Below are 24,909 nucleotides of genomic sequence, written 5' to 3'. Positions count from 1 at the left end.
TTACTGAAGTTCAACAAATCGTCACCTTGCACTAAGGCAAGTGATCCTCCCAGGAGGGCGGTGTTGTGGGACGTCGCCCTCGGCTCTGCGCTGGGGACAGAGAGAACCCTTTCTGTCTTCTCTCACTACAAGAGTGTAAATGGGAATACGCGGGGATCCGGACCCTTCTTCAGGATGCACAGGGAAGGCAGCTGCGGAACCTTTCTTCTCTCTCCCTTGAGTTTCCACACGGGCCTCTTTGAAAACGGAAACGGTAGAGGAGACTTTAAATATGGAGAACCCGGGTTCTGGGCCCGGAGAGTCTACTCCATTAGAAGCTCCGGCGTCTCGGAACGATCGGCTATTCCTGGTAAAAGGTATGCTTGCCCTGCGCTGGGCTGGGGTGCTTTGGAACACATTCCGTTCTCAGAATAGGTATCTGAGGCTTTATTTTGAACTCAACCAGTGGGACCCATATGTCACTCACGGGGTGAAGTCTCCTTGGACAGGGGCGGGTAAATACTGCCATCTAGTCTCTAGTCCATACTGTATTTGCTCATCCTTATCTATAGTTTTTTTCTTGTGCCCTGCCCTTTTCTGATTGCCACTATCCCTTCTTCCTGTGGAAAATCTTCGGGCTGCTGTCCTAAAGGACTGAAGGAAGGGAAAACACACCCATTCTCAGACCCGTTTCCCAAGAGCCGCTTAGCCATGACGTTTCGAGTTTTGAATGTAATCCTGAGAGTATCTGCGACTTCATTGTGCAAATCTTTTTTAATTTAAGCTTCATTTTAAATATCTTCTCCCAATTCTTGGCAGGTGGAATTTTCCTTGGTTCTGCAGCCGCAGCGGGAATGCTAGCTGGATTTGTTACAACGTTGTCATTAGCTAAAAAGAAAAGCCCTGAATGGTTCAATAAGGTTTGTGACTGAAATCCATTCATAGCATTGCTATTGTTTTTAACAAAGGACATCTTTTTTCATTAGAAAATATAGTGAACGTCGTTCACATTGCTTCTAAAAATACACCCACAAACCTTTCCTGAGTTTAAGAACTATACTAGTTGTCAGTCTTGATCTTTTTCTGTGTGCTTCCTTAAAATTAACAGAAAGAGATTTCAAAGAATAACTGAGAAAAACTTTGGAAACTTATTCATGTTTTCCCTACAGCATGAATAAATAATTTTAGTATTGATAATAAGAAACCCTGCTTTGAAAGAAAAACTTAAACTATGGTCCTGGTTTATATCTATGGTCCTGAAGTATATCTATTTCATAGATGTTAACATTTTTGACATTCTTTAGAACGAGTGAAAATTTAGTTTTTGTGTTTTAATGCAAGGCCCAGATGTTATTCAGATGCAGTGGCTATAAAGTGTCTGGCACATAGTAGGTGCTCTGAAAGCATTGGCTAACTAACTATAACTCACTTGAGACAGAAGATCATTGTTCTTCAAGGTTGTACATTTGTTGTACCTGCTTTCTCTGGTTGGCAGGGACTTTCTTGATATGTATGTGTAGTTATTCATAATACTTTGTCTTTTCCCCTCCCACCCACCTATATTGCTGATTTATTGTTTACTTCACCTCAGCAATTGTTTACTTGGGATCTTTTATGTTTCAGGCACTCTGATTAAGGTGAAAAGGATACAAAAATAAATATGCCTGTCTATCAGGAATTCAAATGTCTCCTGTGAGAGACACAATTAGATATTCACACAAGTAACTGTAATTAGCTTGATGTGTGCTATGGAAGAATTTTATATGAAAAACCATAGACCAACTGAATTTCCTTTCACTTATCTGTAATAGGCATACTTAAGCTTTGAATACTGTAATTACAAGAGACTAAAATGTATCTAAAATGCTTTCCAATTCCCTCTCAATACTCTAAAGGCTTATGGAGCTACTAAGACCACATCTGTGGCTCTGGTGGGCCATTTTCTCCCTATATTATGTAATAATTTTAGAGAAGAAATTAATTTGTGGCAGATGTCATTAAGGCCTAACCAGTATTGGTCCTTTAACAGCTGAGCTTTGTTTGGTTTCCAAACCGCAGGTTTAATTATAATAAACCCTTGCATCAGGGATCTGTGTTGTGAGAATCTCATGAAAACCAGGGATCGTCTTCTTTCCACATACTGACAACTTGGTTCTTTGTTCTGCTGTGGGATTGGCAGAACACATGCCGTCTGTGGTCTGACGCACTTGTAAACTGTGGTCCACAAAATCCTGATGGTCCTCGGGAAAACTAACTTCCTATTCATGTTTAGAGACACCCACTGATCGCACAGAGCAGAGGTATTGTCATGGTGGTGGTGGTATAAAACAGTTCCTACAGTCTGTAATGCACCAGTAGTTTTTAAAAGAATCAAAAGGAACCAGCATTAGGTAAATGTCATTGTTGAAGCAGTAAAATTATTAACTATTCAAGAATGACACTTGGATATGTCTGACTTTTAAGTTTCACGGGAGGTGGTAAATGTGTGTGAAGCACCTCTGCTTGATAGTGAAGATGTTTTTCTCTAGAAGAAGCAGCTGCCTTACCAGCTGAATCAATGTGTTCCCCACCCAGTATCTTTGTGTAGGAACAACCACACACTGTCAGTCACTCAGAAGTGGCTGTTTATGGCAGACATCTTCTTAAAACCACGAAGTAGGCCTGGCTCCTGAGGAAAGCAGTTGTCAATCTTTGTTGCCAGTGTTAATAAGCTTTCACCTGAAAACACTTAGACACGTAACTAGCAACACCCACTTGACAACTTCTCCATTCTTAACAGCTTTTCGGATGACATGCTATGATTTGATGATGACTTAAAAATATTGTTTAACACATGGAGTCACCAGTTGAAAGATCTGTATAATTTGGATACCAATACCTTCTGAGCAGTCACTCTGTGTGACATAGTGTCCATTCAGAGTACAGAGCTGACTGGTGAATTTCAATGTTAAAAATGGCAGAAATTTTTATTAATAGGACTCCATATGGCAACCTACCGTCAGAAGGCCTTTTTGTTTAGTACCAGTTTATTACAAAGAAGGGAAGCTAGTAAAACACTTTCTTTTCTAACCACATCAGTGTGAGGCCCGGGTTTTAGTCATACGCTTCAGCTATCATTGAGAAATCTTAAGAAAGCATTTACAGCAGGTTGACTACAGATACGAAGAGCCAGCTTCTAGGCTGGACATTTAAGAGGTTAACAAAAGCATAAAACAGTGGCCCTCTGTGTGTGTTTTTGTTTGGAAAGATAGTTATTCTAATATAAAAATGAGTTTATATTATTATAGTAATGGATTTGGTACTTTTAAATCTTTTAAATGACTAAAGTGTAAATGTGTCAGTTTTAATTTCTAATACATTAAATATTGATAAGACTCACATAGTTAAACATCTTTGGAGCTTATGTGTAAAGGAACACTGCACAGGTGGCTGAAATGTTCTGAACATCTGCCCCACGTGGGGGAAATGTTGAAGTTAGCACCTCTCCACTTACCAGATCTCACCCAAGAGCACAGTTGCTGAGTCTATACTGAGCACTGGTTTAAGAATGTCACGTGGTCAGCGAGCCTCAGTCACCACCCAGAGGACTTCTCACAGCCCTAATCCTGACAGCTGAAGGTTACTGTTGTTATCCACTCTTCTTAAGTCCTCCCACACCTGACACACACAGCCCACGGAGGCAAAGGTCACACCACACAGCCTGACCCAGGCACACATAGATTTAGCCTTCGGTCTAACATGGCACTCCCCCACCTAAGGAATGAAAGTTACTGCTTTCAGCAATGCTTTTCTTTAATAAGCTGTGCTTTAGCCTGGGGACAAATTCAAATTACAACCCAAAAGGACTTTCAAATGACCACCCTTTTGTTTGAGGACTGCCTGTGATCTTTCTATTTCACGAGGATAATTGGTGCTTTATTTTCTAACTGCTAGTCTTTTGCTAGGAAGCCAAAAGCTGAAAAAGAACAGTGTTGAGCGAGCTAATATATTTTTCTTTATAATTCCTTGAATAAAAAGAAAGAGGAAAGCACAAACTGAAGTAAAAAAAATATTCCCTCAAGCTTCTTTGTTCTGTACACACACACACACACACACACACACACACACACACTGCAAAGAGATACAGAGAGGGTGTGTGTGGGAACAGACACAGTGTGTCTGGGTGTGTGTAAGAACTGGGATTAGAGCCCAGGGCTGACACGCTAGACAACCATGCATACGGCCACCAAACTGTATCTGCATCCCTCAAAGATTATTTTTTAAACCATTACTTTTCACACGCTGGTTTTAAACATGGTTGTGAGACTGAATGAAGTGCCATGTGTGAAAAGTGTGTGTGTTATGGGTGTCTTATGTGTCCATTTGGTTAGGACAGTTGGAAATGCAGAATTGATGTACATGTATATATGAATTTACTTACCAAAAGTCATCCAGTGCTCTGCTTGTCTTGGTGTCATGACCTGGCTGGACTTCATCACATACCTGAGTTATTCCAAACCCCTTTTGTGAGTATAACAAAACGGCCAGGTTACCAGACATCCTTTTGATACAGCTTTAAATTCTAATAAAGAAATAAAATTTAAAATTACATTACAGATTATAAAAGCTACTTTACTATATCAAAATATTGTTTGGATTTGAATGTAAGGGAAAATAACTAAATTAAATAATCTTGGTGTGTGTGTGTGTGTGTGTGTGTGTGTGTGGTCTTTCTCAATCTCTGTTATTTGTGGGTACATGGCTGCTTTCTGTGAGGCTGGAGATCTGAGCTCAGAGCTTCATGCCAGAAGCCAGAGGTATCAAAGAAGAGGTCACGTTGGCCTGAGCCAGGTCTGCAGCTCCATCTTCTCCCCAAGCTCCCCACTTTCCCTCAATTTCTCAGATTTTATATTTTCTATTCCTCTGTATATTAAATTTAATATCCCCAGGGACTAGATAGGAACCAGGGGCCAGAGCGCAGGGCAGTGGTGCTGGGAGAGCTCTTCCCAGAGCTCCTTCGTCCATCCTGCCCCAGGTCTTAGTTTTGAACCACATAGGTCTGAGTGGAAAGAAAACCAGAAGACAAAATCCTGGACTTTCTAGTACCTGCTTAGGAGCTCTATTAAGCTGTTTAGAAGAGGTGACTGGATCTTCTGGGACCCCTTCTCAGGCTTGGGTAATATCAGCCATGTTTAGATTGGTTCTGTTTATACCTTCCCATCCATCCTGGACAAGCAGAAAACACTTACATTGCCCCGTCTTCCCCAGTTCTGTAGGTGGAGGTTGTTAGCTTAGCTTCCTTTTTGAAATATTTTCATTTTGTGAGATTCTTTATAATAAAACGGCATATTTCTATTTTTTAAAAAAAGTCAGGGTGCTAGTGGGACCTGGCAGAAACTGTCACAATGCGGAGAAGAGTAAGATATTAGAGTGTATGTGTCTATAATAGAAAGTGGCTAAAGAAAGCTTTCTGCATGCCAGGAACAGCACCTGCTATCACGCAGCACGTGTGCCTGTGCTCAGAAGTATGCTAAGCAGTGTGAGGACAGTTACTCTAAAAGAGAGGAGAACTTTAGTGAACTGAAACTACCTTTCTAGGTGGGAGGCAGAGTGTTATAAATCCATATCCTTATAAGATTAGCTAATTCCTCAAATGCTGTTTTAATGAAAATGCCAGTGGGTCTTGGTGGAATGTTCTAGGTTTTTCTGGAAGGATAAGTGACCACAGTGCCCCCACATACAAATGTCCACGAGTCAGAGAACTTGCTTACAGAAGTAGTGAAGATGCTACTTGACCTAGGGCTGGGCTGGCCTCCCAGAGCCAGGTTGCTTACATGGGGAGCACTGTGATTCCCTCCAACACTTCTAAACATTTTCTGAGTATTTTACCCAAATTTTCTGTATTCATTCCAGGGCACTATGGCCACAGCTGCCTTACCAGAGAGTGGGTCTTCCCTTGCCCTAAGAGCCCTGGGCTGGGGTTCTCTTTATGCATGGTGTGGAGTTGGTGTGATCAGCTTTGCAGTGTGGAAAGCCTTGGGCGTTCACAGCGTAAGTACCTAGCCTTGTGATACTTGCCTGTTGACTTGTGTTATCTAAAGTTCTTGGTTTTCAAATTTGCATGTAATTTGGTCCCTATCTTCTGAAGTAATGATCCAGAACATGACTAAATTCTTCCCAATATATAGGCAACTTGTTAGTAGTAACTTGTAAATATAAGTTTTTCAAATATAATTAATGCCTGATTTAGAGCTAATGCTCCTTCTGTATAAATTGGTGTTATTTGTTAAATAAAGTTAGTGATTTGGAACCACTTTGTATATTGTTTGACATCCATATACATAATAAAACAGTTTAATTAGTTGCTCAAATTATTAATATATTATATACATGTTTCAGAAAAAAGTTCTAAGTACCCATGCATGTGTGCATGCATGGTGTGTGTGTGTGTGTGTGTGTGTGTGTGTGTGTGTGTAAAATGGATACCCTGAACTAAATATTATGCACTAAGAATGACTGGTTTCTTTGTCTTAAGTAATCAGTGGGAATCTCTGTAGACCAGGCTGTCAGGCGGAGAGGAGTCAGACAGCGGCCTGCAGCTGGTCGTATTGGTGGCTCAGAGCTTTCTTATACCACAGTCAGCTTGGAGTCCTGGCGAAGTCTGGGACGTCTCCAGGCTCTGTGTTGAGCACGGAGAACGTGGATGGGACAACATGGGAGGAGCAGGTGTTGGGTAAACCAGGCTCTGTGTGGGACTTATGAACTTGAGCTGACTGAGATAGGCACGTGCCCTAGGCACTGTTTGATTGAAGACACCGTGACCAATGCACATCTTACAAAGGAAAGCTTTACTCATACTCTTGGCTCACAGTACATGGGAAGACATGGCGTGCCTGCGCTCACCTCCATCTTTACTGCGCTGCCTCTGTTGCCTGTTCATATTTCTCACAGTGGACTGGGGACCCCTCAGAAAACCTGTCAGTGAAGGACTATTGGTGATTGTTGGTATTTGTTTCATCTCTCCCACTTCAGACAGTAGACCAGCCATGTAGACATAGCTAACTAGAAGATGCCACTTTTGGGAACTGGTGAGGTTGGGTCGCTTGCTTAACACAGCATACCTTTCAGCCAACAGACTTGAGCTTGGAACTCAGCTCTGAAGTTCAGGGCCTAAGTTTTTCAACTTTACCTCCACTAGCTAAGATGGGAAATAAAGTGGGGGGGGGGGAGAGGAAAGGAGTGTTGGATTTGACTGATCTGATAGCTCACCAAGTTTTCCTAGTCCTACAGGGCTGGCCTTTCTCTCCTCATAGAAGAGGAGACTTCTTAAGCCATCCCCTGAAGCAGAAAATTGCTTAGGATATTGGGGCAAGTGAACAAAAGATTTATAGCTGTATATGACAAGAGAGTGGCTATCTGAAAAACTGTGAGAGAGAATGTGGACAGAAATTTGGGAACAAATCAGTAGGCTATGGGTAAATGATTTACTTTCCTAGAAACCTCACTGTAGTATCAATATTGCTTTTTTTAAAAGACTGTACAGGATGCTCATAGCTCCCAAATGTACCCATCTGTATGTATGATGTCATTTTTATTAATTTGTACTCAAAAATAAAGCACAGCTGGGGAAGTTCGGGAGACCTCCCTGACTGGCTGAGGTCGATTTGGGGACACCTCTGCTCCTGTAAAAATGATAGTCACTGGTGCTTCTTGCATTAGCTATGTGGTGCTGACACCCTGTGTCCCCAGTACTTAGTGCTGTAGGTCATCAGCGGGGTGAGAGCTGAGGTGGAGAATACAGGTACTCTGTGACTACAAGAGTCGTCATAGGCAAGGCCCCATTGCTGAAAACAGCACCTACACAGCTCATTGAACATGGAGAAGACGGTCTGGTTCCTGCTTAGAGCCTTCATCCCTGCATTCCAGCATCTTTGGTACAAGAAAGTGCTCTGCACTCTACCGAAGGAGAAAGGAAACACCAAGCCAGCCAGCCACCCTCTGATCTTCAGTGCTGATCTGCTGGGGCAGGGATGATGGGAAGCTGTGGGAGCAACAACCAGTATCTGATATGACCTAAGGCCCATTCCATGAGATGGAACCCACACCTGTCATTGCTTGGTTGACCAAGAACCTGAGACTAAATAGCCCAGGGACCTAGAGTAGAACCAAATTCAGTTCTAAAAAGAAAACAAAGGTAGCAATAAGATAACATTGTGCTACACTCATAGATCAGTGCCCTGGTCAGCCATCATCAGAGAAGATTCCACCTGCATCAGAGACAGGAGACTCACAGCCATACTGTGCAGAGATCGAGACTGAAGAAATGGGATGTCTCCATCAAATCCCCTCCAGGGGCGCCTCAAGGAAGCCAATGGAAGAAAAGGCAGAAAGAGGGACGGGGGACACCAAGGAAACAAGGCTTTCTAAACCAACATGATTAACACAGACTGAGGCACTGGGCCTGCCCGGGTCCTAGACCTGAAAGGAGAGTGGATACATGCCCCATCCTTAATCCGAAGCTATATCCAATTGCATTTACAAATGAAAACTGGGTCTCCTCCAAGGGAGTCTCACTGGGAAGCAAACTACTCTTAAGGCTGCACGCCCAGCTCTGGATGGCCAACAGACCATGAACTCTACAGCATCTTTGAAGGCTACTTCTCACAATGTCGTTTCAGAGCTTTTCCATGTTATTATTTTGTGTATATTATCTTATGTCTTTTTACTCTCTAGTACTCTGCGCGTGTGTGATTATGGCTTCCAGTTTAGTGTTTTTATGGGACGTGCAGTTGAGCGGGTCTCTGTTTCTCATGCATTCTCTTGGGCTCTTTTCCTTCCATTTGCTTTGTCCAACTTCAATGTGATAGTTCAGTTTTATTCGGTCATTTATTACTATCCCTTAGAATCCTGTTTGTGTTCTAATGAGAGACAGTGGGGCTCCCGGTTCCTAGACAGAAAGGGGGTGGATCAGCATGAGGGGAGGTAGGAGGGAACTGGAAGGAAAGGTCTATTTTCAATAAAAGGGAGAAAAATAAAAGAGTCATCATATCAATCTAAATTTTCATAGACCAACAAAACTAGGTTATCATACTCCTGAGGATTTGCCTTTATGGGCCAGACTGCTATTTTCGTTTCTAGAACATGAACAACTTTGTTTTATGGCACCAATAAGAGGATTATTACCTAAGTAAAATATTTGAGGGAGAAAAAAATTCTAGTTAGCATTACTGACTGTGAGGAGCTGCGGCCTCTGACATTGCATCATATTGTCCTGTAGGGAAAGAACGTGGACAGCCTCTCTCCCACTTCAGAGGTCACTGGGCTTGTGGGTCCATCTGCTCTCCAGAGACACCTCTCAGGAAACCAAACCCTGTGCCAGGGCATGTCTTACAGGGTGGGAGCATTTGCTAATCCATCAAATTAGTCCTCTAGAACTCCTTTGTTGGGCTACCCCCAAGCTGGCTCTGTGTGACACATTAGGACAGGTCATAACCCTGTTCCAGGCTCCTAGAAGACAGTGTGCGGAGCCCTACACTGGCAGTTTGAGTGAAAGCTGGGGTCTGCCCTGAGACAGGCAGTGAACTTGAATCTCTGGGTCTAGCCTCATTTGGGGAGGTGCCACTTTTCTATAACTTAAGGTGACAGTCTTGGGATGACCCACACTTCTGCACTGTGGAGGTAGCCATTCCTGGATAAAAGCAGGCAGAGCAAAACCAACTCAATTGTCTACTATTGCTGCCTTGACTTGTGCTCTCTGCTGTAAATTCAGTTCCTCTTGCCTGCCATCTAGTGGCTGGTTGTGAGCAGCTCACCTGAAGAGCTTAACATTTCCTGTTTTTAATTCACAGCTACCCCTGCTGGCCTGTATGTTTAAATTGCTCAAATCCAAATTTCAGTGTCTTAAAATGTTTTTGCTTTACTTTATTACCCATAGTTATTGTGAAATTTCATTGCACAGAGAACACATAGAATACATCAAGTGTAAAACTACATTTGTATCTTTTGTAGTGGTGTGGCATTTAAGCAAAAGTTCACAAAAAGGACAGCTGCTAGAAGTTTTTACATTCGTTGGCCAAAGCACCAACCTTGCCCAAGGTTAAAGGTGTGATGCCTTTAGAAACCCCTCCAAGTTCAGAATCTATCCACCCCAATGCCCTAACCAGTATTGAGCCCACAAGTACAGCTTGATGCTTTATGTAAATTCACTGGTCATTCTGAATTATGGTTTAATTGTGGTATTTTGTCATTTGAGTATGACTGAGGCAGTATTTCATCTCAGTGGGGGCAGAGGTAGTTGGAAAACATTTCCTGTGGGTTTCTGGTTCCCTCCTTAAACCAGCTGTGCACGGGATTCCAGGACAGGCCAGTCAGCCTTGGCAAGTACGCAGTGAGTAGATTGTTACTCGGACAGACGGCTTAGCAAATAGAGAGAAGTACTATCTCAAGTGGAAACCTCCTGTTTGTGGAGGAAAGCAAGTTTCTGTTTAGTCATTGGCATGTTTCTTGTGCTGACTTGTTAATTTTGTCACTAGTGTCCTTTACTAGTTACTAGATAGTATTAGTTGGGGGTTGATCTCTCTCTCTCTCTCTCTCTCTCTCTCTATCTATCTATCTATCTATCTCTCTCTCTCTCTCTCAATCTCTCTCTCAGAAGGTCAAGGTTGATAACTGTAGAAGGGACTGTGGTTGTGCTCTGCCTATGGCCCCGTGCTGTGCAGTCACCTCAGAATCATCACCAGTTGACATTCCTGAGTGTGAGAATATGTGGAATGTTTTATATTACGTCGTATGTCTGCGGAAAGGACAGTGCAGACGCCCCTCCCAGTCCAGAGGTCACAGGCTCACCATCATTGTCTCTGCTCTTGTAAGGCTAGGCCTCTTTCGTGGCTTGTATAGAATGTTTGCAGTGCCCGGTGGAGTAAGAATTTATAATTTACATCTGTTGCCTTTGTAGGAGCTAAACTGTAATAAAACCCAGGAATGAACATTTTCTCTGTTGCGGCAAATTACCTTAAATTATCTAGAGATTTAATTTTAAATTAATGAACAAGTGGAGATCTAACTTTTACTGTTTTTTAACTGTTGAAAAAGGAAGGATTTGCCTTTGTATAGCAGTTGGTCAGCTACCTGTTACTGTAACAGCTGTCTGAGATCATGAATGTCCTCAGGGAAAAAGTCTTCAACCTGCAGTTTTGGAAATCAGTCTATGACTGAACGACCCATTGTTTTCTGCTCGGGAGGAAATGACAGCAGTGGCCAGCATGCAGGGTGCAGTAGAACCGCTCACATCACCAGTTAAGGGACAGACAGAAGGACTTGCACAGTCTGCATCCCAAATGATCCTTCCCAGCATACTCCTGACCCTCCCCCACAGGGCCCTCTCCCCAGAGTTCCCATCATCTATTAGCACCATGCTGAGGCTAAGGTTTGAGCATGTGGACCTCTGGGGGAACATTCAAAATCCAAATTATGAATGAATGTGTGTCTGTGTTTAAGTTAAAATGTCTACACATGGTTTTTAAAATGTAATTTATAATTTTTTCTTTAGCTACTCATGATTAAAAACATGCCTGTGGAAGGTGCCACAGAACCCCCTGAGCTGGGATCACTGGTCAGACATGGCTTTTCTCTCAGTCCTATTCTCTCTGAGGACACAACTGTAGCATCAGATGGAAGTGCTCCAGCTTGGGTGTGCTACGCTGGGATGTTTTTCACTGAACAGCCATGGGGCCATCCTCACACAGTAGAGTACATAAATCTTCATCACTTTTAATGATTGCGTGGTACTCCATTACATACTATAATCTACTTCATTAGCCCCTGCCGCTGGGACCAACTCTTCTCTATTAAGTGTTATAATGAATCTGTTAGGCATACATCTTATTGTACTTTTCTTGATTAAGAAAACTTCATAAAGATGGAAGATGCTAATGTTGAAGCAAGAGGTATTTTAAAATGTTTTTGATGTGTGTTGCTAGGGGCTGTGTAGAAAAGTTGAGAAGGTAAGGGAGGGTGCACATGGTTCCTAGGTCTCTGGCCATTGGTGAGTTCTGTTTCTCTGTAATGTTTGCCAGTCTACTAGATGTTGAGCTGGATGTCTGGCTGTGAAGACTCACCTGGGGATAGTTGTGTCTAAACTCTTGTGATGTCCCCAGGTCCCATCCAGTTTCCTTTTCTGATGGTGGTTGCTACTCTCCCTGAGCCCTGCATCTTTCCCTTTAAAAATCAGAAAGTTGGGTGTGTAAATGAAGCATATGTGAACTGTTTTCAGAAGTGGGCATTTGACTCTCTACCCTTAGAGACTCTGGGAAGGGTGTCTTTCTGCTAGGACAGAGAGGATGCACTCATTTTAATTTTCATCAGTATTTACCAGTGTGCCTTATGGGGTGTGTCTACCCAGTGTCTCTTATTAGAACATGGGTCCATCTCACCAGTGTCCCTTATGAGTACATTTATCCCTAGTTTATTTCATTGACACGTCTCAAATGAAGCAGCTGACCCATGTTTAAGGAAGGTTGTAGAAAGGCTTTAACTCGGAAGGTGTCAAAGAAGGGAAGCAGGCTTTTAAGTCCTGGGTGTCTCACTGCTTCAGCTAAAGGTTAAAAGCAAGTCTGAGTCTCCTGGCAAATTGTTTAATGGCAGCTATTCTGGAGTGGCCTAGTCTAATGCTCTGCCCCCAGGAAAAAGAGCCAGTTTCTTGCTCTGATTACCACTCTCCCTCTCCTCCTCCTGCCAGTGTCTGCTGGAACGGCAGAGGAGAGTCGTCGTGACCAGCAGCGCTTCCTTGTCAGCCTCGCAGACTGAGGAATATTTTCCTGGAATCATTTTAAAATGGATTGGAAATAGCACCGTGCATCAGCTAGTCAGTTCAAGTCTGAGGTGACAAGAACATCTCTGTCACCCTTATTTCCTATTCCACTGCGGCAGCTCTAATGGCCTAACTCAAACTGGGGAGAGGCATTTGATATAAATGTGGAAGAGCAATTTGGTGACAGAGGGCCTGAATCACGTGGTCTTGTTCAGTCTGAAGTGGGCGATAATGACTTGCATACTTTTTTTTTTATGTCTAGGGAGGGGGAATCAGCTCTTTGGGCACATTTCCAAACTACTTCTTTAAAAACCCACTAATTTTCCTTTATAAACTAAATTTTGGTCTCAAAAGTATTTTATAAAGTAGAAAAGTGTGTCACTTAAGTGAAAGGTAAGTGGTACCCTAAGGGCCTTGGTGTTCAGAGCCTCACACAAACCAGGCTTTGTCACCTCGATATTCCCACAAGTGCTGCACAGGATGGGGTATCCTTGACTTCACCTGTTTGGGATTTTGTTTTTCCTTTGTCCTGGTCACTGAGCTAACCGTGCTGTCATGAATAGCTCTCTCTAAATACAGCCCTGCATGCAGAAAGACTTGACACCATTACCTCTTATTGATCAGCCTCTTACAGATGAGTAACATCCCAGGGCATTACATATGTTGATAGATTTCTATATAATTAGTGTCAGTTGTATACAGAAAATGAAGACTCTCTGAAATTGAGTTTTTCTAACTCAAAGATTTCCATATTATATTAGAAACTGTGTGTAGGTGTACGTGTGTCCAGAAGTGAATGTTAGGCAACTTCCTTGAACTTTCTCCGCCTTACTTTTTGAGTCAGGGTCTCTCGTCCAGCTTGCTAATTTGGCTAGACTGTCTGCCAGCAAGCCCCAGGTCTCCTCCCCAGGCCTAGACTCCGGGTGCGCCCTACTGCACCAGCCCTCAGATGGGCGCTGGGGTCAACCTAGGTTCATAGTCATTTATTTATTTGTATGCTGTTCCTGGTGACATTACACACATCTGTAATCCCAGAACATGGAAGAATCTCTAGTTTGAAGGCTAGCCTGGGCTACCTCAGGAGAGCCTGTTTCAAAAATAAATGAACTCTTCATGCCCTGCATCTGTTTTCATTCTGAAACTTGTGCCGGGTGTGACTTGGCCTCTTTCGATGACTGATGAAGTTCAAGTTGGTGTTGAAAGATTCTGGGTTTTGACCGTGCCCTTGGCTTTCGCCCCTTGATTCTCGTCTGGCTGCTCCTGACAGCTCTGTTCACTTCTGGGCTGGTGCCACTGCACTGGGCATGCAGTACAGCCTCTCCCTTCCCCTGGCCCCCATCTTTTCCTCTCCAGGGTCTAGCCACTGTGTGACCGCACTCCCACCTGTGCTGCAGGCACAGGGCACTTGGACTTGTATACACACAGGTGTCCTGTGAGCTTCCTCCCCACTGAACTGTCACGTGTCCCAACCTGTGACCTGTTCAGTCACACTCTCCCCAATGGCAGCATCCACAAAGCTGCCCGGAAGCAAAGCCAGCTTGCCATTCCTAAGTACGTCTCACATGTTCTGTCATCCCCCAGATCTTACCTGTCCTCCATTCCACAGCCTTGCCACCTGGGGCCACTTCTTCCCACAGGACAGTCGTAATAGCGCCTGTGTTCCTGTCCCTTGCTGCAGCCCTTTCTTTGCACTGCTACCAGGATGCTCAAGCACTCCGCCTGTCCCTGAACTGTCACATTAAGAGGGACAGACTGTACAGCTGACCCAGCTCTTTGGGCAGTCGGTGTTTGCCCCCTCCCTGCCACCACTGCCACCATCAGCTCATCTTCCCAAAGACTCGGCTGCTGTCCTCTGAGTCCGTGCCCTTTGCTGGCTGTCTTTCCGCTGCAGACATGCTCTGGGTTACTCCAGCTCTGAAATCCCCTCTTCCGGTAGTCATTTCTCCTCAAGCTAGTGGCCCCTTTGTCTGCATCCCCAATGGAAGTGGCTCCGGAAAGGCTGCCTGTGATTGCTGACTCCACTCCCCTCCCCTGTCCCCATCTGGCTTCTTTTCTAGCGGTGCACTGAAGTTGTCCGGGTCGTCATCCTCTTTGAGGAGGACCGCCCTTTGCTGGCCCCTCCAGCTTGCCTTTACTGTCAGACAGTGGCGTCACACCCAGATCTGATCTCCGTCTCTCATCCGCTCAGCTCCCTCATCTAGACTCTGGCATTTAAAGCAGTCTACCATCTAGTGATGTCCAAACATAGCTCCAGCCCTTTAGACTTGCCTCCCCGGTACATTCAGCCTCCCTCGCCTACTTGTCTCCTAACACCGAATGCTTGGTTCTCTTGTGATATCTCCTTAATCTTCCTCAATGAGGAAATGCCCACATTGCCTCATCTCCCAGTTGAAATCAAAAGCCTTAGTTTGTCTTATTTCCCGATGTCTCTTCTAACCCATGAACCTTCCCGGCATGAGCCCCACTGCGGAGCATGGCCCCGCCCCCTCTCCTCCTGTGGTCATCTGCTTGCGCACTGACAAGTTTCCTGTCTAGTCTCCCAGCCTCACCTTGATTTCCCCTTGATGTTTCCTCACATGGCAGCCAGAGATAGTTTTTAAATGTCAGTCAAATGGATCATGCCTTTCCTTCATTTAAAGCCCTTCTTTGGCTTCCTGTTAGAAGGGTCACTGGTGGAGAGCCTCAGTACCTCTCTGACCACACCCCCTGACCACACCCGCCCCAGCCGCTCGTGAGTGCTGCCCGATTATTTGATACTGCAGCGCCAGGCTTCTTAGCTTTTTCCACCACAGAAAGGTTTCCATGGCCCTGGGTACATAGGAACATACAAAAATTATACAAATCAAACGTGTACTACTAATAAATCCTTTTCTTTTTTTTAGTGGTTAGTCTGAGGGGTTTTTCTCACATTAAATCAATCATTATGAATATGATGATGCAAAAAATAATGTGATTTGGAGACGTTATCAGAGGATCGGGCCAGTTGGGGTTTTCCGTGTTTAATTCTGTAGCGGGGAGGGGAAGGGTGTTCTGAGTGGAGGGATTCTCTACCTATCCCTGTACTCCACTTAGAAGGCGTGCTCTAAGGGAGGGAAATACTTTTGGGCTCTACTGCTTGTAAAGACCTTCACTGGAGGTCACTTTAGTCAGTGAACAACACAATCAGATTTTTAACTTAGTTAAAAAAAATTCAGTCCTCGTGTTATGGATTTCAAACCACAAATAAAATGCTCTCCTTGCGGGAGCTGCAGCCACTCCGGGTCAGCCTTGACACTGGGCCTGCCCCTTAGCTGCCCTGTGTTCCTCATCGCGGATTTCCTCCGCTGGTGTCGTCACGATTTCTCAAGTCTTAAATAGTTTTGAAGGATCTAAACATTCTCTCTGCCATCGAGTATTTGTTCTATTGTGTGTCCAGCGCTATGGGTGTGGTGTGTGGTGTGTGTGTGTGTGTTGATGCTGTCTCTGGTTGACTGTGACAGAGGTTTGAGAAAGGCCTAAGAAAAGTAGTTAAGGTGCCCTTCGTCCATTTGTAGCTTGTCTTTTAATTTCTTCATTAACCTTCCAGGCAGTGCCTAAGGGGCCAAGCCTTCCCATCTTATTTGCTTCTTCCCTGAGAATCCCAGCACAGGGAGGTCCTGGCCTTCCCAGCCACTCTCCCTGGTCCTCCAGCTGTCCTACCTTCTCCTCCATGAGTACTGACTGAACCCCTGTCCCTGTGCCCAGAGCTGTTCTAGAGGACAGGAGTGTGCTGATAAATACGGGTGACTCCTCTCTGGCACATCTGTACTATTTTACACTTAACTGTTTGTAACAAATCATGTAACGGGCTACAGAGTGCAGCGCTGACTCGGGGTTTTAAAACCTAGCCCAGCTTAGAGGGCTGGGGGGGGGGGGTCTGCAGTAGGAGTATTGACCAGAGTGGGACATGCACTGCTGGTCCTGGTCCTGACTTCTCTCTCCTAAAAGATGCAACCAAAAGCAGTTAGTGCCATCCTGCCTCAACTGTAATATTGCATTGCATTTTTAATAGATAATTTGAATTAGGTCTCCAGGAGTCACCCAAGATAGAAAGGCGGTAGGCGCTGTTTGGTGACTTGTGGCTGCCTGAGTCCCTGTGCCCATGCTTGCCTTCTCTGCAGGAGACTTACTGTGAATAAAAAGCTACTTTGTTTGGGGTATTCTTTATTTTACAATGTTGTCATTTTTCCCTCTCTGAATTGATTTAGTTGTGACTGAGGGGAAAGACTGGAGAGGCGGCTGCCACAGAGGTTGTGTTTCTGAAGAGGCTCAATCTCCAGAAGGAAAATGACTGTGGATAGAAGCCGTCCAGCTAAGAGTCTTTATGTCCTTGAGTCTCACACTCAAGAGCACTCATCCTGGAAAACAGCTTGACTGGTCAAGAGAATCATCACAGAGAGGAGGTGGGGACAGTTGTCAGGCTAAATCTCAAGTGAAAAGTAGAACATAGGAAGTGAGAGCTATTGAGGGCCACGTGTTTTAAAAGGTCTCTAAATGCTGGCCACCTTTGGTGAAGATAGGGAAGCGGTGTCCTTTTAAATTCCAGTTTTTGACAGCTCGCTGCCACAAATCTGATTGTCAGTGTGGAGGGAACTTATCTGTTTTAGACTGTGTGCCACAGTGGCTGTCTCCTCCAGGCAGCCTTTCTGGCTTGGAAACATGTAACCATCAGTGAGTCATAAAACTAAGGGTTCTACTAACAATTTCCCATCCTCTCTGCTGGGCACTGTTTTCCTGGGCTGCAGTCCAGCAGTGGGAGGAAAGAGCTGCTCTTTATGTCTATAAAATACGTCCTCCCCCTCCCCCCCAGGGCTTAACATCCTAAAACTGAAAAACTACAAACGATTAAACGGCTGCCTGTACCTGGGCTGCTCATTTGGGAGAGCATATCTGCCTTCCCCAGAGGAAATGCTCTGAGTGTTCCATCTCGGGGGCAGAATCGATTAGTGGAGAGAAAATGCCATCATCTGTACTGGGGCCTTTGTAGTTTATTAGGTTTTTCATAAAATGCAATGTTTATATAGTAGAATTTGAAATTAGTTCACAAGACTGCCCCCCAAAACACAGACGAGATAAGATAAAGATAAACCAGTGCCAGGTTTGCAAGGCAACTTTATTTCTATTTCAGTCTAATTTATACGTTGGCTAAAAGTTAAAGTCATTTCAAAAATACCTTCACGTTTTAGAGGTCTACAGGGCCATCTTTCTCCTTAAGAAATTGGAGGGCTTAGAGAAAGATTATTGTTTTGGTTTTTTGTTGTGTGTGTGTGTGTGTGTGTGTGAATGTGTGTGTGACCGTGAAATTTATGTTACCATGTGGACTCGGTGCTCACAGAGGCTATCCGATGCCCCAGAGCTGGAGCTAAAGACAGTAGTGAACAACCTGATGTGGGTCCTGGGAAGCCAGCCTGAGTCCCTTAAGGGCACAGACGCTCTCAACCACTGGGCCGGTTTTGCTCTGTTGCTCTGTTTAATTTGGATGCAGTCACAGGCTTTTCTTTGTCCGGAGAAAGAAGGAGCGTGCTCTTCCGGTGTAAACCACATTGCCCCTCCTTCCTGCTGCCTTTCCCAGGTGTGCACAACGGTTAGGATACAGGTAAAAATCCTTTCCGAACAAGCGGTTCTCTTGCTGGATACACTGAGCCAGGAGCCCATTTTTCCAGCCATGCTGCCTCTTGGTGAACAGCATACCCACCTTTGTTGTGGTTCAAGGTTTTAGCTTTATTTTCATCTAGAGTTGCCAGAACCAATCTTCTTGGTATATACACTACGAACAGAAAACAAATAGTTCCAGGGTTCTGGGTTGAGCTTTATATATCAATAATAAAGAATATGGGTAAAACAAACTCCAGTATTTCCTTGCTGGAGATGGAAACCCTTTATAAAGCTTTGGTGCAGGCCGGCAGTTGCAGGAGCAGGAAGGCCCAGCCTGCTCACTGAGCCCATGCGCAGCACTGTTGAGGGACTGCGCAGTCGCAGTGAGAGGGAAGCCTGCGTCTCTACTGCCTGGCAACGGCCGTTCTGGCCTCAACTGTCTTCCTCACCCTGTTCACTTCCTCCATCTGAGTACGCAGCCATGGCCTGGACTCCAAGCATCCTGAGGACCAGCAGAAGAGTAGGTACAGCTCTATGGCCCAGTCAGGGGCTGCGGGTCCCTCCCAACCGGGCCTGGTGGTGCCTCACCCCCACATCCACCATGGCAACCGTGAAGGGCGAACTTATCCAGCACATCAGCTCGGAAAAGCCGGTTCTCCGCAACAAGGTCTCCATCGTAGGAACTGGATCCGTTGGCATGGCTTGTGCCATCAGCATCATAGCGAAAGGCTTGAGTGATGAAATTGCCCTTGTTGACAGTAATGAAGACAAAATGAAGGGTGAGACAATGGATCTCCAGCATGGCAGTGTCTTCATGAAAATGCCAAATATTGTTTGCAGCAAGGATTTCCATGTCACTGCCAACTCTGAGGTAGTTGTTATCACAGCGGGCGCACGCCAGGAGAAAGATGAGACGCGCCTGAATTTAGTCCAGCGAAATGTATCTATCTTTAAGATGATGATTGCCGATATTGTCAAGCACAGCCCTCGCTGCAAAATTATTGTTGTTTCCAATCCAGTGGATATCTTAACTTACGTAGCCTGGAAATTGAGTGGGTTTCCCAAAAACCGTATTATTGGGAGCGGCTGTAACCTAGATACGGCTCGTTTCCGTTACATGCTTGGGCAGAGGCTGGGGATCCACTCTCAAAGCTGTCATGGGTGGGTCCTTGGAGAGCATGGGGACTCAAGTGTCCCTGTGTGGAGTGGTGTGAACGTCGCTGGCGTGCCTCTGAAAGAGCTGAATTCAGCTATAGGAACTAACAAAGACCCCGAGCAATGGGGCAATGTCCACAAAGAGGTCATTGCCAGTGCCTATAAAATTATCAAATTGAAAGGCTACACTTCCTGGGCCATCGGCCTGTCTGTAGCTGACATTACAGAGAGTATTCTGAAGAATCTCAGGAAAACTCATCCAGTTTCCACCAAAATTAAAGGTTTATACGGAATAAAAGAAGAGGTGTTCCTTAGTGTGCCTTGTATCCTGGGAGAGAATGGCATATCTGATATCATAAAGATAAAGCTGAGCCCTGCAGAAGAGGCCCAGATGGTAAAGAGCGCAGAGACCATTTGGAAAGTCCAGAAAGCTCTCAAGTTTTAAGTCACCCTTGTAAAGATACTGAAGACAGAAGACGCAGTGCACGCTCGCGTGTGGGGTGAACTGTGGGTTCTGAAAGCTGCAGCTTTCAGGTCTCCTGTTGCCTAGCATCCAGCAGCTGGGGCACTTTACTTCAGTCTCTGGGTGACTGCATTAAAGGCTTTGTTGGTGTTAGAAGTTCTGCTTTTTGCCTGTTGGTGTGGCATTGAGGAAACCGCTAACTTGCGTTAGTGCACAAGCATGTCCTCATCCATTCTGGGCGGCTTACATGTACGTTCATGCACATGCCATTTTAAAACTAACTCCTGCATTTAAAAGTAACGCGTACACAATTTTTTTTTTTTTTTTTTTTTTTTTTTTTGTGATACATTTTGAGACTGCCTTCATTGTCTTGGAACAGCCTGCTGCCAGCTGAGCTATTAAGACATGAAGGGAACAGGAAGGAGGAAGAATGGGGCTTGCTGACCTTGCAAGGGTCCAGGTTCAGTTCCCAGAACCCACATGGTACCATACATATGTGCAGGCAACACACTTAAAAATCTTTTTTTTAAAGACATGAAATGGGGACTGCAGCTGATCGGAGAGCAGTGGGAGAGAAGTCAGGAGGGAGGGGCGAGGGAGTCAGGGGGAGGGGCGAGGGAGTCAGGGGGAGGGGCGAGGGAGTCAGGAGGGAGGGGCGAGGGAGTCAGGGGGAGGGGTGAGGGAGTCAGGGGGAGGGGCGAGGGAGTCAGGAGGGAGGGGCGAGGGAGTCAGGGGGAGGGGCGAGGGAGTCAGGGGGAGGGGCGAGGGAGAGAACCGGTCCGTTCTTGTGTAACAGACTTAGGTTAACATCCACTATGGTGGTCTGGCTGATTGGCAGCAGAGGACAGGGACACGGAGCATCCCTGGGGTGGCAGTTACAACAATGAGCCTTTGAGAACTGCTCAGAGCCTGTCATGTTAAATGGAGATGCAGGCAGGTCTGAGCAGCACGGTGGGCCTGGCCCTGAGAGAGTAACCCTGATGCTCAGCTCCCTTCTGTGACAGACCAAAGCTCAACTGTGTCCCTAGCATTTCAGTGAGATTGTATTTCTCAGAAAGTTATGTGTTCGGTTTTTATTTCTAAGTTGTCTGGACTGAAGATTCTGGACTTTAAGGATGAGATGCTAAAATGGTTTAGGAGAAAGCAAAGACACCTCTCTGCCCTTTACTTAAATAAGCCTAATAACAGAAATGTGAGAAGCTTCACGTTAGCCTTCCTAACTCCACTGGGTAGTGAAAGAACACTAGATACGTCATCCCTGGATCCTGTATCAACAGGCTGGTCAGTGCCTGCTCTCTGCTCCAAGCCAACACTGATTAGTAAATATTACCAAATAGCCACTGGACAGCAATCTTCCCATTTAGAATGAATGAATGGGTAAATATGACCCTTCCTTGTGGGTCAGAATTCCTATACTTATTCATTGAAAAGCTGGAGAAATGTTCTGACTCCCTAGGAAGTGGTGACGTAAAGGGACCGAGTGGTAGGCTGACTTTAGGAGGTGGAACGGTCACATCTTAAGAGAGCTTGGGTGTCTGTCTCCTCTCATCCAGCCTCCAGCTTTTTTTTTAGCCTTCTGTGAGACAAATGGGTGATTTAGTGATGGGCCAGAGATACCTTCTGTCAGTAGCACTTTTCCTGATTCAGCCAGCATAGACTGGGTTTTGCTATGATAAAAACAATCTCAGTGTGGTGGGGATGGGGACTGGGGGCGACACCAGGAAGCTCTTTACAGTATAGGCATGAAGACCTGAGTTCAGTCCCCAGAACTTCTAGCTCTGGGAGGAGACAAACAGATCTCTGGGGCTCCCTGGCAATTCGCCTGTTGCACCCAGCAATCCTCAGACCCTGCGAGAGACCCTGCCTCAAAAACCAAGGTGGAGAGCTCTTGACACCTGAGGTTGGCCTCTGGCCCTGTCCGCATGCATGTATGCACTTGTGCGCACGCGCACACACACACACACACACACACACACAGCATCCTCCCACTCTGTGCTGTACCAGTTTAGTCTTCATTCATGTGGGGTCCATGGTGGGGTGAAGCAGATGTCATGGGAAGCGACCCGCCATGTCCTAATGGCACTTGAGCCAGCTTTGTCCCTGAGGCACCACCAAGGCCACGGGTTCCAAGATTTCTCTACAGACTGGCCTAGAGAGTTGAACGTGTGCAATTCAGTGCCTGGATATGACCTGTTTCTTCTGTCCACCTACTAAGCACATGGCTGTCTAACTTCAAGGAGGTGAAGTCCAATTCTCACTCCAGAAGTGGGTGGTACTAGCAATCAGTGGACACGAGTAATGTGCTCCTGGGGTCGTCCAGGTGTGTGTTCATGGTTTAAAATCTTTTTTTAAAAAGGCTTAGGGGCACTTTGTCATTGTAGTTCACAGGACCAGCGTTGCCATGGAGATTCCTGGGTATCAGTCAGACAGCCAGTCACTTCACAGGTTACCCTCTCAGCTCTGGTTTCTCGTGTGTTGAGCAGTGGCCATCCTTTCTGCCATGTAGAATCGTGACGATCTGGCTGGCAGGTTTCTGTGAGCAGTGGTTATCATGTTTACCTAACACGAGAAAGACCTGGAAATTTGGCGTTATTCTGGCTCCGTGGTAAAGTGATTACCTAGCTATGTGAAAATTAGCAAATGGGTGTAAGGAATCCAGATGGCTGACCTACAGCTTCCATAAACTGGTGAGAATAGTCACACCAAGTGGCATGTAACTATAAGGCTGTACTTCTAGTAAACATGCTGTGGTGTTACGTCCATGAGAGCTTAGCATCTGGAATACAGCACACGTCTGGATAGTGCTACAGTGAATTCAGCCTTCCCAGGTTTGTGAGCATGCCACACATATCTACACAACTCTTCAGGCAGGTCATTACTAACCTTTCTGCATGTATAGGTGCTGGTAAGAAAAGAAACAGGATGAGGGGCTGGGCTTTGAGCAAAGGTCTGTCTGTCACTGAAATCTGTCACCAAATATATATCATTTGGAGGCTGGGAACTAGTGTAGAATTTACAAATACTGAAAGATGTAAATCTTGAGTTTAGCCTCCGTTTGAAGTGAATAATATCGACAGCAGAAGGAAAAAGTACCTATATCTCCAGTAGCCTCCCCCAGAAAGGATGTGTTGCTGGAAAGTTCTGGGAACTTTGTGAAGCTGCTTAGCACCTGAGCCCAGAGGAACGTGAGATGGGTCAGCCTGCACCACTGACCTGCTGAGAACTCTGCCCGCTACCATCACACACACGCAGGACGGCCGAGTGTGCACCTAGGAGTCCCTCCCACATCAGCACTACATGCTGTGACCTCCCTGTCTCCTCCCTGACTCTGGCTGAGATCGCCTTTCACTGACAGACTCCCTAGGTTTTCCACACTGATGCATAAGAAGATTCTAGTATATCTGTCATCCATTTCTCTCTCTCTACTGTCTCTCCAGTTCTAAAAGTTCTGAGTGGCCTGAATTGAATCATGTATTTAGATGGACAGACATATCACTGCCCTGCGCCTTTATAAAGGAAGCCACCGTGCGTCCTGTTCTTCCTGTACACATTCTGGGGATGTGCCGACTTAGACATGTTGCCTTCTAGACCCAGGGCAACGGTGTCTGTTCTGTAGTTGGTGAGTTCACACTGGTAAGAACAGGTGCTGTGTCATGGTGCTCAGTACAGTCCTCAGCATCCCTGGCCTGTCACCTGTTCTGTGCACATGTGGGGTAGGGTGACTCTCAGAGAAGATGCTGCCTCATGAGGCTTCATCTGTCCCTCCCTTCTGACATTTGATGTTTTATATTGTTTTGTTTCCTTCCAGATGAAGGACTTTCGAAGTAAGATGCAATCCATATTTCCACCAATTCCCAAGAACCCTGAGCCAGCCAACGAGTGGGAGGAAGTCCTGAAATATAAATGACGATGCAGGCATGGGTGACTCCAGAACCGCGGCAGAAATGGCAGCTGAGGAAAGGCCGTGTCTGAAAAAGGCTGGGGTGACGCCTCTCTAGGAACATGTGCCGGTGGCCGGCGAACCCACAGGCTGCAGCATCGCTGTGGCTGTAGATGTGGCATACAGAGGGAATGTTTCCCTAAAGCTAAGACAACAGTTTAATTACCTAGAAGTTCCTCTCGAGGAAGGGAGCCCAAAGGGAAATGTTTCTGTTTAAAACAATAAACTATGTTTCGTGGTCACCAGGAAAAAAAAAAGATAGAAAATCTCTGTGGCTAAGAGTACACACTGCTCTCAAAGAGGACCCCAGTTTGTTTCTCAACACGCCTTTTGGGTGTCACAACCACCTGTGCCTGCGGCTCCAGGGGATCTGAAGTCTTGTCTGGAGCCTGTGTGTACCTGCTCACGCGTCTACAGCCACAAAAGTATTCACAATTAAAAACTGAAAATCGTTTTTTTAAAAACTCAGCAAGGTGTGTGTGTCTGTGTGTACACTGATGTTTACGTGGGACAGTATTGGAGAAGAGCCCGAGGATTTGAAAGGGTAAGGGGAAACAGAACAAGCTGGAGTGTGTGGAGGAAGGGGTGGAAATGTACTCACACACGGAATTCTCAAAAAAGCTCAGTAACAAAAAATATCTATAAGCAGCATATATACCTCCACCTAGCTAATGAAATTTTAAGACCTACCTTATCTGCATATGACTAAGAATTTGAAAGGTATGTTCCTATTGGCCAGTCTCCAAAGTGGTGAACCCGCTCTTGGAAAGGGGTGCTTGTCCTGAACTGAGGGCCTCCCTCGAAGACTTGTAAATTCTTACACACAGGATGAGAAGCTCAGAAAAGAAGACGAGCTGAAATGACAATGACGGTGTGGCTGTACAATGTGCTTCGTAGAGAGATTGGCTCGAAGTCCCTGTACCCCGACTGACGGTTTGCAGTTTTGTTTCCGAGGGGAAGGTAAATGCAGTG

General features: G+C 45.4%; 2 protein-coding genes across 2 annotated transcripts; both read left to right on the top strand.

The window, feature by feature from the left end:
* The first annotated feature begins 251 nt into the window (after nucleotides 1-251).
* TMEM242 (transmembrane protein 242) lies at nucleotides 252-24,396 on the top strand. Its single transcript, XM_080941583.1, has 4 exons — nucleotides 252-356; nucleotides 799-899; nucleotides 5,872-6,009; nucleotides 23,806-24,396. The coding sequence occupies exons 1-4, from the start codon at nucleotides 272-274 to the stop codon at nucleotides 23,902-23,904; spliced, it is 423 nt and encodes a 140-aa protein (XP_080797709.1). The 5' UTR covers nucleotides 252-271; the 3' UTR covers nucleotides 23,905-24,396.
* Nucleotides 18,915-19,979, top strand: LOC308439649 (L-lactate dehydrogenase A-like 6B; the record flags this gene model as incomplete). Its single annotated transcript, XM_080941562.1, has 1 exon — nucleotides 18,915-19,979. Exon 1 carries the CDS (start codon nucleotides 18,981-18,983, stop codon nucleotides 19,977-19,979), a length of 999 nt encoding a protein of 332 aa, XP_080797688.1. The 5' UTR covers nucleotides 18,915-18,980.
* Nucleotides 24,397-24,909: the final 513 nt, after the last annotated feature.

The sequence above is a fragment of the Micromys minutus genome (assembly GCF_963924665.1).
Source record: "Micromys minutus genome assembly, chromosome: 30".
NCBI classification, from domain to species: domain Eukaryota; kingdom Metazoa; phylum Chordata; class Mammalia; order Rodentia; family Muridae; genus Micromys; species Micromys minutus.
The sequence above is the reverse complement of the archived record's forward strand: the minus strand, read 5'-3'. Positions and strand labels throughout refer to the sequence as shown.

Bases quoted from the DNA above. Each gene is read 5' to 3' on its own strand.
- TMEM242 (XM_080941583.1), top strand. From the start codon at position 272: ATGGAGAACCCGGGTTCTGGGCCCGGAGAGTCTACTCCATTAGAAGCT. The intron at 357-798 runs GTATGCTTGCCC...AATTCTTGGCAG, and splicing joins TCGGCTATTCCTGGTAAAAG to GTGGAATTTTCCTTGGTTCT. The intron at 900-5,871 runs GTTTGTGACTGA...TATTCATTCCAG, and splicing joins GCCCTGAATGGTTCAATAAG to GGCACTATGGCCACAGCTGC.